The following is a 12,113-nucleotide window of genomic DNA, read 5'->3' on the forward strand; positions in this document are numbered from 1 at the left end:
GTTCAGGGCCGGGGGGCACAGAAATGAAGGTGGTGCAAGGTTCTGGCATGGTCCAAGCTCTGAGACCCGTCAGAGGCTCATCTCTCATGTTTTCAGTCTCAAGGTGATTCTTCACGTCCCAAACGCTGAGTATAGAATGAGGTGGCCACAGCTCTGGGGAAGAGCACCAGGAGTCAGAGGGGAGCTGCCTCTAACTCAGGTATTTCTAAATTTTAAAATAGGTTGTACTGCTTTAACATCCAAAATAGTCTTGCTTTGGCTCTAGAGTTGGGATTCTCTGTAACTCTGCAGACAGGCAGGTGGACTTAGGAACTAGCCCCTCCTTAGCTGGGCCTGAACTTTCACTTGGGAGTGGGGAACATGACATCGCATCCCCTTAGAAGAACCAAGAGAGACCTGTTTCTCCAGCCAGAAACCCATGAAGGCATCTCGTTCCCTGCCTCAATTCCCCAACAGGAAAGCATTGGCAAAGCCTGCTTATTTGGTCTTCAGAATGTATCCTGAGCACATTCCGCTTCCTTTGCTCTCCACTGCCACCACCCTGGTCCAGGCCACTGGCATGGTTCCCTGGGGTCTGCAGCAGCCTCCCAACCAGGCTGGTTCTGGCTCACCCCTCCGTTTTTTTTCAAAGCAGCAGAATGGGGGAACATGAACACGTATAACGCCTGGTTAAGACCCTTCAGATGGCTTTCTATCAGATGCAAAACAGAAACCAAGCTTCCTACAAAGTGTGGGATCTACCTTTCCAACCTCCGGTGCTGTCACCCACCTTCTTCCTCATCTGGTTCCCACGATGGGGTTCCTGCTGTTGCAGGAACCTGCACACTCTGCCGTCATTCTCACAGCTTCTGACATCCGCTTCCCTCTCCTCTTGTTAAAGGCCTTTCCTTGCCCCTCAATCTCAGGAAGGGCTTCTCAAGCGAGGCCCATCATCTATTATTCTGTCTCAGACCCTTTCTCTCCCTGGAAGCACTATTACCATCTGTAACTGCCTTATTTGTCTGTTTTCTTCTTGGCATCTGTCACCCTGGTTCCCTTGTGTAGATTCCACACAGAGACAAGCTGAAGTCTGTCCTGCTATATATCCCCAGGACCCGGTATTGTGCATGGGCACAAAGCAGACCTTCTCAAGAAATATCTCTGCAATAAAGAGCCTTTTTGGTGGTGCCATCGCCAACAGTCAGGAATTCTCTTTGCTTCTGAATTTCGATCCTTCGGCAGCGTTCCTGCTTGTTAATGAATTAATTCTTTTCTGCTTGTTAATGAGTAATTCTTCTCCAGGTTTATGGCTCAGAGAACAACAGCAGACCTCAGGCAGCCTGGCAACCACTGGCCTGTGTGGGGATCGCTTTCCAGTGGAATTGCAGCAAATGTCAACTCTAAACCCAGGGGGTCAATCTAGGCCTGTGTGCCCACCTCTGCTGCCAGAGGCCTTCAGCTTTCCAGAGCTTCTTAGGGTCCAAGAATCAACTGCCCTCTCTCCCTTAATGTTCCAAGCCCTTCTCCCAGACCCCACTGAGCTGATGCCATGAGTCCTGGTGGCTTTCCAGCTAAAGCAGCCCCAGAAGAAGGAGCAGGGTTGGCAGAGGTGAGCTTCAGGACTGACCCAGAGGAGGGGCTGGGAAGCCTGGGAGAGCCAGTGAGGATGTGGCTGCAAGTGGGAAGATTTGGCAGGCTGGCAAAAACCACCCAGGGCTTCCAGGCACCCGCCAGCACATAAGCAGGAAGAGGGCAGGAGTGCACAGTTCTAAAAGCATCGTTTACTTTGGTTTTCACTTCTCCAAGGCTCAGGAATGGAAAAGTTCTAGTTCTTGAATCTGGTACACTTTCTCCATCACTCCTTCAGCCACTGCAGTAGCTGAGGTGTGTAGTAGGTAATGATGACATCGGCACCTGTGTGGGGAAAGAAGCGGGCAGCGGGGCAGGGCATCAGCTTGGGAAATACCTTCTGGGAGGTGAGGGCTGGGGTGGGAAGAAGGCTACTATGAAGAGGCACAGCCCCAGGGTATCACCACCTAAGACCTGAGTCTAGTTCTGGTCAGTCCTAGCTCTATACACTGTGTGACCTTGGGGAAGGCATTTTCTCTTTCTGGGCCTCAGTGTGCCCATGTATAAAGTTGCACAGTGGGGGAAATAGGCAAGCTGTGAGTTCCCCCGCCACGCTGTGTGCCTAACCAACAAAACCAGCTCTCATTTCTGAAATGACATGCATATGCCAATTACACGCAGCATCTCATTTAATCCCCTTGATGACCATGCACCATCTGTCTTATCCCCAGTCTACAGACAAGGACACTGAAGTTAGAGAAGTGACTTGCCCAAGGTCTCAAAATCAAAAAGTAACTGAGGGCTCTGCATGGTTCATTGCTCACCTTCTGCCCCGCAGTTTCATGTCCGTTCCCCAGCCTGTCTGTTTAGATCATTGGCATTTCCAGACAGGTGACTCCAGGCTGTCCCCTAACTTTATTTCCCTATTTGGGCAGGGTGCCTATCAGTTCCCTGTGGCCCAGGTCAAAACTCCCCACTCCTGCATGCTCACCTGCTCTGCGGAAGGCAGTCATGACCTCTAGTACAGCAGCCTTGAGATCAAATGCCCCGGCCTGGGCCCCGTGCCACAGCATGGCAAACTCTCCAGAAACGTGGTACACAGCCAGGGGGAGCTCAGGGTGCTGTTGGGGAAGCAGTGGGGGACAGGCAGGTTGCAGTGGCGGGGGTGGTTGTGCCTCCGGGTGTCCCTTCCTCCCTGCCACGAGACCTGAGTCATTGCTGCTGGCAGCCTGGCCCACTCTTGAGTTGTTCAAAGGCTCCCCCGAGCCCTGGCACAGAGGCCCACAGTGTTTCCCTGGCAGGGATGGCATACGGGAGGTGGGGGAGCGTTCCAGTTCCTGGGCAGATTGCTTCCAACTCTGAGATTCCCTCGATCGAAGGTCCCAGAATCTGTGGATACACTCTCATCTCCCCAGCCCCAACTCTGGCCCTTCTTGCCCAGAAAGAGAAAATGCCTTCCCCAAGGTCACACTGTGTACAGAGCCAGGACTGACCTGATCTGGACTCAGTCTTGGGTGGCGACACACTTGTTCTCACCTTGTTCTTTACCTCCCGTACGATGTCCAGGTAGGGCGTTCCTGGCTTCACCATGAGCAAGTCTGCTCCCTCCCGAACATCCCGGTCCTAAGAGATGAGGTATGGTGTGGGCAGTGCCTGGGAGGCAAGGCGACGGGGGGAGAGGCTGGGTGGGGCTCACTCACCACCGCGCGGAGGGCCAGGCCTCGTGCTCCGGGTGGCAGCTGGTAGCAGCGGCGATCTCCAAAAGCCGGGCTCGACTGAGCCGCGTCCCTGGGAAGCAGAGACACCAGGTGGGCTCCAGCTTTGGGCTAGCAGGTCAGGGATTCAACAGCAGACCCTCACCCATTCCTACTCACCGGAAAGGTCCATAGAAACAAGAAGCGAATTTGGCACTATAGCTCATCACTGATACCTACAGGGAGATAACAGGGGTCTCGGCTCAGCCAGCCCTTTTCACGTGTCCCAGGGTGAAGTGACAAGGAGAGGAAGGACCCAGGTCCAAAGAAAAGCCTGTGTCCCAGGCCCACTGGAGCTCTGGGCCTTGCTTCGTCCATGTGGGGAGCAGACACAGGGGCAGGTCTGGCCCAGGCTCTCTCACCTCCCCACACCCCTCCCCTACCCTGTTGCCGAATCCATGTGCCATCAGAGCTTCCTTGATGGCCTCCACGCGTCCGTCCATCATGTCCGACGGGGCCACCACCTGACATCCTGAAGGGCAGAGGGTGGCCTTCAGAACTCTGGGATCCTCCTCTATCCACCCTGCCGCCTCCCTGACCTGGGGGTGCTCATCCCTGCTGGGGGATTACTCACCCGCCTTGGCATAGGCCAGAGCCACCTCTGCCAGCCGCTGGCGGCTCTCCTCAGCTTGGAATGACCCGTTCTCACTCAAAAGCCCTGCAGGACCAACAGCTGGGTTTGGGGGAACAGCTCGGGCCTCGGCACATCCCCACCTCAGCGGGATTGTGGGTGGCAACGGGGCTGGTGAGAGGCGGGAGCTCACCGCAGTGACCGTGGGAGGTATAGGGACACAGGCACACGTCACAGGCCACCAGGAGGCTGGGGAAATTCTTGCGCAACAGACGGATGGCCTCGATAGCCGGGGAGTCCTCGGAGTCGGCTGCGGAGCCCCGCTCATCCTAGCGGCAGGGGAAGGACAACGCGGTGTGTCTGTTACATGAAGCCTTAGGGAGGCACGGTGGCCGGCCGTCAGAGCAGGCCAGCCCACTCCTTCATCACCACCACTGCACCTGGACCAGGAGGCCTGGGGAGGACTATTCCCACTTTGTACAGGAGACCTGACTTGCCCATTCAGAGCTGCAGCCCTGCTTAGCTTCCTGATGCCACATGGCTGCTGTTTCCAGGGCAGCGACTGTGTTCCTTCACTGGTGGCCCCAGGCCACCCATCAGACAGATGAACGCGCCCATGAGACAGATGGGCAAGCTGAGGCCCCATGTAGCAGAGCCCGGGACCAGCACCAGGCTGGAGTGAGGGTGTGGTCATTGTGGAACCTCAGCTTATCCGCGCCACCCCCCCACCCTTTCCTCTGACTCCTCCTCCGACTCATCACCTTGGGAACTCTGCTGGGGACACCAAAGATCAGGACACAGCGCAGGCCCTCTTCCACCAGGGGTTTCAGCATCTCTTCCAGCCGGTTCACACCGTACCTTTGTGCAGAGGCTGAAGTGAGGCAGGGCCCAGGCAAGGCTCCCCCCACCCGTCTGGTCTGTGCCTCTGTTAAGAGTCAAGTTGCAGATGGCATTAGGAGGGCTCAAGTTTCACAGTACAGGGTGGGGCAGGAATGCACCCATCAGACAGATGGGCAAACCGAGGCCCCATGTGGCAGAGCTGTGGGATTCAGCTTGGAAGACTCCTTCAAGGTTCTGTTACTGAGCTCCCATCTGAACTTCAACTCTCCTCTGCTGTGATGCCTTTGGTGATAGGCACCAGACTGCCTCTTTTGTTGTGGAGCAACTCTGCCCCCGAGAAAACCCTTCTGATGGGAAGTCAGCCTCTCCAGATTGTCTCCCTCCTGGGTCTGCATCAGCTTCCTGGCACCTCCACCTGTGAAATCACTCCCTCCATCATAACCCTGCCCTCCCCACCCCAGTTCCTACCTGGCCACTCCTGGGAGGCTGGCGATGGGCTGTTTGTCATCAGGAACATCCCTGCAAGAGCCGGGGATGGGCTATGGATTGGTAGCTGTGGGAAGGGCCAGCAGTGAGGGGGTGAGTGGGAGGGATGGTTGGGAAGCTGGGAAGGGACATGGAGGCGGAGGTGGTGGGAGGAGGATGGGATCCAGTGTCTGGTTCCCCTGCCTGGCCAAGCCCAGGGCCTGAAATAATAACAGGAACAACAAGAATAAAGTGACAACAAGCAACTGTGCTAGAAGAACAGTACTCACAGGAAGGAATCAAGTGGGCAAGAACGTGGACTCTGAGTCAGAGGTCCTTGGTTGCTAGCCCAGTCACTTACTGCCTGGGTGACCTTGACCACAGGATATTCTCTTTGATCCGTATTGTGGGTCGATTCATTCACTCATTCAACAAGTGTATGTATTTATATTAGGGATGCATTGTGCAGCTTGTGGGCTCTTAGTTCTCCAACTGGGTGATGAACCTGGGCCCTCGGCAGTGAAAGCATGGAGTCCTAACTGTTGGACCTCCAGGGAATTCCCCATTCAACAAATATTTATTGAGTGCTTATCATGTGTCAGGTACTGTTCTTGGGGCTGGTGATCCAACAGTGAACAAAAGAGACAGAAATTCCTGCCCTTGTGGAGATGACATTCTAAGGGATCATATCCGTATTTTTCTCATCTGAATACTGTCAGGGTACAATGAGGTAATATATATAGGTGCTTAGCAATAGGTGCTTAGCACAGTAGTACCCGGAGTACACTAAGCCCTCAATAAGAGTCAGGTGCTATCATGAATGATGATGACCACCACCTTTTACATGTACAACCTACAGAAGATCTCAACTTCTGTCTTATGGCACAAACTCAGGGTGACAGGCAAGGGTTATTTTTATTTTCCAACAAGAAGGACTGTATTCTTTTCAAGGTTTGTTTTTTTTTCAAAGATGGTTGTCCTAAACCCATAGGCCACTTCCAATACCTTGAGCTCCAAGCTGACAGTTCACTTTACCCCTTACAACACAGACACCTGTTCTGTTCACACACACACACACCCCTCAACCCACCCCCTGTGGATCAAAGACCTGGCTCATTGGGGGACTCACGTGACAAAGATGGGGTAGATAAGGTTGGAGGCGCTGAGGCTGGTGGCGGCTGTCTGCCAGTTGCGGAGCAGTGGGTGGAAGTAGCCGCTGTGCAGAACTGACTGAGGATGCATGGTGGGCACGGGGGGCACAGGAGAGTCAGCTGGTTGGAATTGAGGTCTCCCAGGGGGTCTGCCGTGTGCTCAGCTCTGGGGACAATGGGAGGCACATGAGACATGGTCCTTGGTACCAGGAGGTGGTCACATTCCCCCAGGCTCTGACCCAGTGCTACTGGGGTTCATCAGTCCCTGCCAGTCTGCATCACGGTAAGGAGACACAAGATAGTGGGCCTTCAGAAACTTCCAGAGCAAGCTGAATCTAATAAAGTCTGGATTTGAAAAAAAAAAAAAATAAAGTCTGGATTTGTATTTTACACCGTCTCTCTTTAAAAAAAACATGTCTCTAATAATTTATTTTCATTGTACTTTATCAAAGAATCAGTCTGGGGTGGACTGGACATGAATTCCTGAGAATCCTTGATGCAGCCACCACTTCAGCTCTGTCTATTCCATGAATGACATCCGTGGGCGTGGCAGCAATTTCAGAAAAGTACAGATAAGCAGAAAGAGAAAAATGTCCTGTAATTCTGCCTCTAGGGAAAAGCACTGCTAACCCTTTGGCCCATGGACTTCTTATCACGTAGGACACATGTGAACTGGATTAAATGGCAGTGTCCGACAGACAGACAGACACCCCTGGGAGTGGCCACAGGTGTCCTTTCCAGCCAGAGAGCCTCATGTTGCTCCCCAAGCACCTGCCACACTTGGCCACCTTCTGGTTCATCTTCTTTCCCTAGGAGGCTGTGCTCCTCTTTCCACAACTCCCCCACCCCCAAATCCGACCAGGCTCTCCACAAGACAGTCCCTCCTTCCCTGTCCCTCTGCGCCGTCTCCTCTCACCCAGATCCGTCTCTCTTACGTAACAGCTCTCTGTGGACCTACCTTATCTCGTCCCCGTAGGCAGAGCTTCTGCAGGGCAGGGTCCACGCTTAGTTCATTTTTGCCTCCCCACGGCACTCTGCCGCGCAGTAAACATTTAATTGCATGAAGTACAAAGACAACATGCGCTCAATGCCAAATAAGGGGTGTAAGATCAAACAATAAAAGAGGTGTAAGACAAAAGAAAGCTGCGGCATTAAGATGCGTTTCTTGAGCACCTACTCTGTGCCAGGCCACGGTGGGCACTCGCACACGTGGTTTCTCATCCAGCTGGCACTGCTGTAGTGGGAGGTTGGGCAGACTGAGTGCATCTCGGAGAGGCCGAGCCCACTGTGAACGAGCCAGGACTTTCCCAATGTGAGTCAGGAGGTCAGAAGCTTGTTGGAAGAAGATAGGACTCGCAGTTGGTTTTGCAGGATGAGTGGGTTCAGCTTGGTAGAAGGAAATGGGAGAACGTTCCCTCCGGAAGGGAAGGAAGGGGCCGGGGTGGGGAAGGAGGATGGGGTGTGGATGGCTGGGAGGACTGAAGAGGCAATTGAGGATGTGTGTTTGGAGGAGAGGAGCTAGGGGTGGGTGGGGGGTGGCCAGGATGAGGTCCGGGAAGATTTCTGAGCTGGGGTGGGGGAGGGGCTTGGTCAGAGCCTGGCTTTAGGGATCATTCTTGCAGCCTTAGTGGAGCCCAGCCAACTAGGAGTAGATGAGGACAGAGGCTGTGGGGCTAAAGGGGTGGGAAGGAGGGGCCGTCCTAAGGCGGCCAAGAGGCAGTCTCTTGGGGCGGATGCTCTAGCTCTAGCTTGCTTGACCTGGAGGACAGCAGAGCCAGTGACAGGCAGGAAGAGGGCGGTGGGGAGCCGAGCTTGCAGAGAGAGGAGGTGGAGAGCTGTGTTTTAGACACTTCCTTTTGGAAGTGCCTAACAGCCAGCTGGGGGGAAAACAAAGAGCCACTAATCTCTCCTTGTATGAATGGGATCTAGGGGCCCAGAGAGGGGCAGGGACTTACCCAAAGCTGCACAGTCTCCAGGCCGGTTGTGGGAGGGTGGTCCTTAAGTACACTGATGATACCTTCCCCTCCCTCTGCCCCCCAGTTCTCCCAGGCCCCCTTGGCTTCTTCCCAGCTAGCTCTGGGGCCAGCTTTGTCTGATCCTCCTCCTTGGTGGGGTTGGGGTTATCGGGAGCCACACAGGTTCCACTTCACCGCCACACCCCTGGGGCCAGCCACATCATCTGACCCAGGGCAAGCCAGGCCTCCCCAAAGATGGCCCAACCCCCATATGAGCGATCGTTCAGAAGATACAAAGTCCTGAGCACCGATTCTGTGCAAGATTTGCTCTCAGGTCTGCCAAGGATTAGCCCAGCTCAGACAGGTTAAGTCTCTTGCTCAAGACCACACAGCTAGTTAGTGACTGAGCCAGAATGTGAGTGAGTTTGTTGCAGACAATGACTACAGGGTGTAGCCTACTATACCCCATACTACTGATAAACACTTGATTCAGCAGAAGTCTCTCTGCCTATACTATCTCTGCCTTGAGGCTGGAGAGGTGCAGGATATCAGAGGAAAAAATACTGAGGGTGTGTCATGTGCTGGGCATTGCACTAGGTACACTACACACATATATTATCTCATGTAATTGCAGAAAATTGTCCTAATTTTTAGTGCTAAGAAGACGGAGGCTCAGAGAGGTCAAGTGACTTGCTCAACGTCATTCACATCACATTCTGAAGCTAGATTCTAACTTACTTTCCAGAGAACAACAACAACAATGGCAGCTGGCCCCAGGCTTCTGGAATTCAAAACTGCATTCCACTGGTCTCAAATCTGCATCTACTTTAGAAGGCTGCTGAAGGAACAAATGCCTTCAGAAGCAACAGGGCAGGCTGCCTAGGGCCCTGCAGTCCCAATTTACCAGAGAAGACTGGGGGTTTTAGGGGTGGGGGGCAAGGGAGGAGGGTGAGAGTGGTAAGGGGCAGGCTTTACTAGGGCAGTTTCACTTTTATCTGCTTTTTTTTTTTTTAATTTTAGGTTTCAGAGAAAGTTGAGAAATGGGTATTAGTGCTGAAAACATTAAAAGAGTTGAAATCACCAATCCTGTTTAATCTCTCACATTCTGCTGTGGAAGCAGGGTGCAGAAAGCGACAGGAGTTGTTTGACAGCCACGGCAAGTCATGTACCGCTCTGAGCTTGACCTGGCTTCCACTCAAGTGCCCTGTTACCTGCCCCACACACAGTCATCCTGTTACATACGAGCTTAATAAACATTTGTGCAGCAGAACACCACCCCCTGAGTATCAGAGCCAAATCCAGATGGAAGTTTTGGTTTCCCCAAAGACCCTCAAAGACTGGAAGATTTGTCACAAACTTGGGAGAGGCCCTTCTCCTAAATTAAGGGAGCCTGTAAGCCACAGCTCAAATCCTGTGACACCACACCAAAGACAAGGGCAAGTCACCATGGGATTCAGAACACATTAGCTTAACTGGCAGGCTGTAGCAGGCAGTGCAGAAAGAACAACGTTTCAGGGTCAAACAGTCCCAGGTCTTGTCTGTGTGTCACTCTGGGCAAGGTTGCAGAATCTTCACTTCATAATCTATGAAATGAGAACGATACTATCTAACTTACAAAGCTGCAGAGAAGATCAGAGATAGTGAAGAGGTACATGCCTGGCACAAGGAGCCACACGTATACATGTAGCTGCTGCTACTTTTACTATCATCAGGAGCAGAAGTGAGCTGACTAGACCTCCAGGAGGGTCCTCACAGCTGTGCCCTCTGCACCCAGAAGGGAGAACATTCCCTCAAACCTGGATGGCCCACAGGGTCTTCCAGGATATCTGAAGTGGGGGGTTCCTGCCTTCCAGCAGTTTATATGGTAGAGGAGAAACCATCACCATACTGATACTTCAGTAGAGGGTTGTGAGAGGGACCTGTCTCTCTGGGAATCAAGGATGGATGGCTTCATGGAAGAGGGGACACCGAGGCATAAGTAAATTTCAGACTGATTGTGAAAATGTCTCCTTCCTTGGAAGGTAACCTCTCCCACCCGAGAGTAACCTAAGTTGGGCCCTAGAGAACCAGCACCAGGAGGAGCTGAGAAGAGCTGCTGGGTCTGATGCCCCCGTGTTGTGTTCCTCTGAGGATTCCAGAGGCTACGGTCTTAGCACAAAGGGTTGCAAGCTGCTGCCAGGGAAGGCTGGCTCTGCCACTAGCAGGGGGAGGAGACAGTCAGGACAGCCAGCTAGGTAAAAGGTGCTCAGGGCTGAGAAATCCAAAGCCCCAGAAGGGCCCAGTTGGTAGGCAGTTCTGAAAAGGATCTGCCTGGCTGCCTGTTTATTCAACCTGCATTTCCTGAATATCTATTCCGGCCTGCCCCAGGACTTGGAATGGGGTTTAAAGAGAAGGAGATCCAGGCCTTTACTTGACTTTGAAGAGCCCAGTCTCATCTGGGCTTAGCTATTTGGAGCTAAAAGGAGAATCCGCCAGTTCCAAACTCCTAGAACATACTGGTTAAGGGGGTTCCTTAAAGCACGCTGCTTCCATTACTGAAATGATGGTAATCTGGGCTGACACTGGTCCAAGATTGTACAGAGGGTCAACGGGGCTAGAAGCCAGGTAGGTCTCCAGCAAAGAATTCTTCAGTGTCCACCACTACCCTTGGAACTTTAAGTATAGATTTCAAAGCAGCCTATCAACAGAGGCGGGCTCCTGGAGAGCTCTGCAAGAAGGGGGTAGGGAGGGAAAAGGCAGAACAGTGACTGTGAACCCGGCTGAAGCTGGTAGCACGACGGTTAAGCGTCTGGGTTTTGGAGTCTGTGGATGTGGGTTCAAATTCTGATTCTCTCACTTTTCAGCTGTAAGACCTCAGTTTTCTCATCTGGTAAATAAGGACTTGAACCGACCTCAGTGGGCTGTTATAAGATGGAATAGGCCAATGCAGATAACGTACAAGCAATCGTAGCACTGAGCGGCTGTTATTGTTTGCACCGCCCTCCTGCATCCTGAGAGGCACCTCCGGCTCTGAACTGGAGACAGCCCCGGTGGGGTTTTCCAAAGGAAAGGACCCCAGAGGAGACTCGGAGCCCAGACCCGGGTCTCTAAGGGCAATGGCCACGCAGAGACCACCCCCGCCCCCAAACCCCGCTGCAGCTGAACAGTCTACCTCTAAGAGCCTCAAATAGGAGTCGCACGGTGACTCCGTCCCCAGCTGCACAGCCGGCGCTTGGGGCGTACAGCACAACCTGGTTCTGGGGACACAAGACTTTGGTGCCACAGCCCCTGTCTCCAAGTCCGCCATTTCCCCGAGGCCGGACGCTACTCACCTGCCTCCCTAAGGAGTCCGAGACACCGCTCCCGCCACCGCTGTCGCGCGCTTTAGTCTCCCGGAGGCCACGTGGGGGCGGGGCGGCTCTTTCGGAAGCAGCACTCCCCCCACCCCCGCAGCCCGCCCCCGAAGCGCGCAGACCACGCCCCCTGCGGGCATTTTGCCTGAGGGTTGGTCCGCTCCGGCCGCGGCCCCGCCTACACGTCAGCAGGCCTGGCCAATCGGGTGTGCCAAAGGGCTGGCGGGCCCGCCCCTCCCTTCTCTGAGATTTGCGCAGGTGCAGGGAAAGGCCCTAGGGAGCCCACTTGCGGGCCAGGGACGGTGCTGTTTTGTGCTGCTTGTGGACCGGCTTCGAAGGTTTTGTTTAAAGGCCCTCTCTTCCCACTCTAGCGCATACTTGGCGCTGGTTGCTTGTTGAAAGAATAATTAGATGTCTAGGACATTAAAACAACACCATCGTGCCTAACACAATTAACTAAGCCCACTTTTGCGGACTGAGCATTTCAAAGTTGTTGA

At 53.6% G+C, this 12,113-nt stretch overlaps 1 protein-coding gene across 3 annotated transcripts; it reads right to left on the reverse strand.

Moving 5' to 3' along the window:
• Positions 1-1,740: 1,740 nt before the first annotated feature.
• ALAD (aminolevulinate dehydratase) lies at positions 1,741-11,723 on the reverse strand. 3 transcript variants are annotated; one of them, XM_019966762.2, is made up of 12 exons: positions 11,596-11,723; positions 6,308-6,495; positions 5,182-5,232; positions 4,635-4,731; positions 4,067-4,202; positions 3,877-3,960; positions 3,686-3,774; positions 3,423-3,478; positions 3,249-3,336; positions 3,085-3,171; positions 2,540-2,669; positions 1,741-1,893 (listed from the first exon to the last, which is right to left on the reverse strand). In XM_019966762.2, the coding sequence occupies exons 2-12, from the start codon at positions 6,418-6,420 to the stop codon at positions 1,835-1,837; spliced, it is 990 nt and encodes a 329-aa protein (XP_019822321.1). In that variant the 5' UTR covers positions 6,421-6,495; positions 11,596-11,723; the 3' UTR covers positions 1,741-1,834. The 3 variants fall into 3 exon arrangements, with proteins under 3 accessions (XP_019822321.1, XP_019822324.1, XP_019822322.1); XM_019966765.2 differs by lacking the exon at positions 11,596-11,723 and adding an exon at positions 8,285-11,553; XM_019966763.2 differs by lacking the exon at positions 11,596-11,723 and adding an exon at positions 7,288-7,360.
• Positions 11,724-12,113: the final 390 nt, after the last annotated feature.

This window comes from Bos indicus, chromosome 8 (genome assembly GCF_029378745.1).
Source record: "Bos indicus isolate NIAB-ARS_2022 breed Sahiwal x Tharparkar chromosome 8, NIAB-ARS_B.indTharparkar_mat_pri_1.0, whole genome shotgun sequence".
NCBI lineage: Eukaryota > Metazoa > Chordata > Mammalia > Artiodactyla > Bovidae > Bos > Bos indicus.

Bases quoted from the DNA above. Each gene is read 5' to 3' on its own strand.
- ALAD (XM_019966762.2), bottom strand. From the start codon at position 6,420: ATGCATCCTCAGTCAGTTCTGCACAGCGGCTACTTCCACCCACTGCTC. The intron at 3,337-3,422 runs GTGAGTAGGAAT...TCTGCTTCCCAG, and splicing joins TGTTTCTATGGACCTTTCCG to GGACGCGGCTCAGTCGAGCC. The intron at 2,670-3,084 runs GTGAGAACAAGT...CTTCCCCAACAG, and splicing joins TACGGGAGGTAAAGAACAAG to CACCCTGAGCTCCCCCTGGC.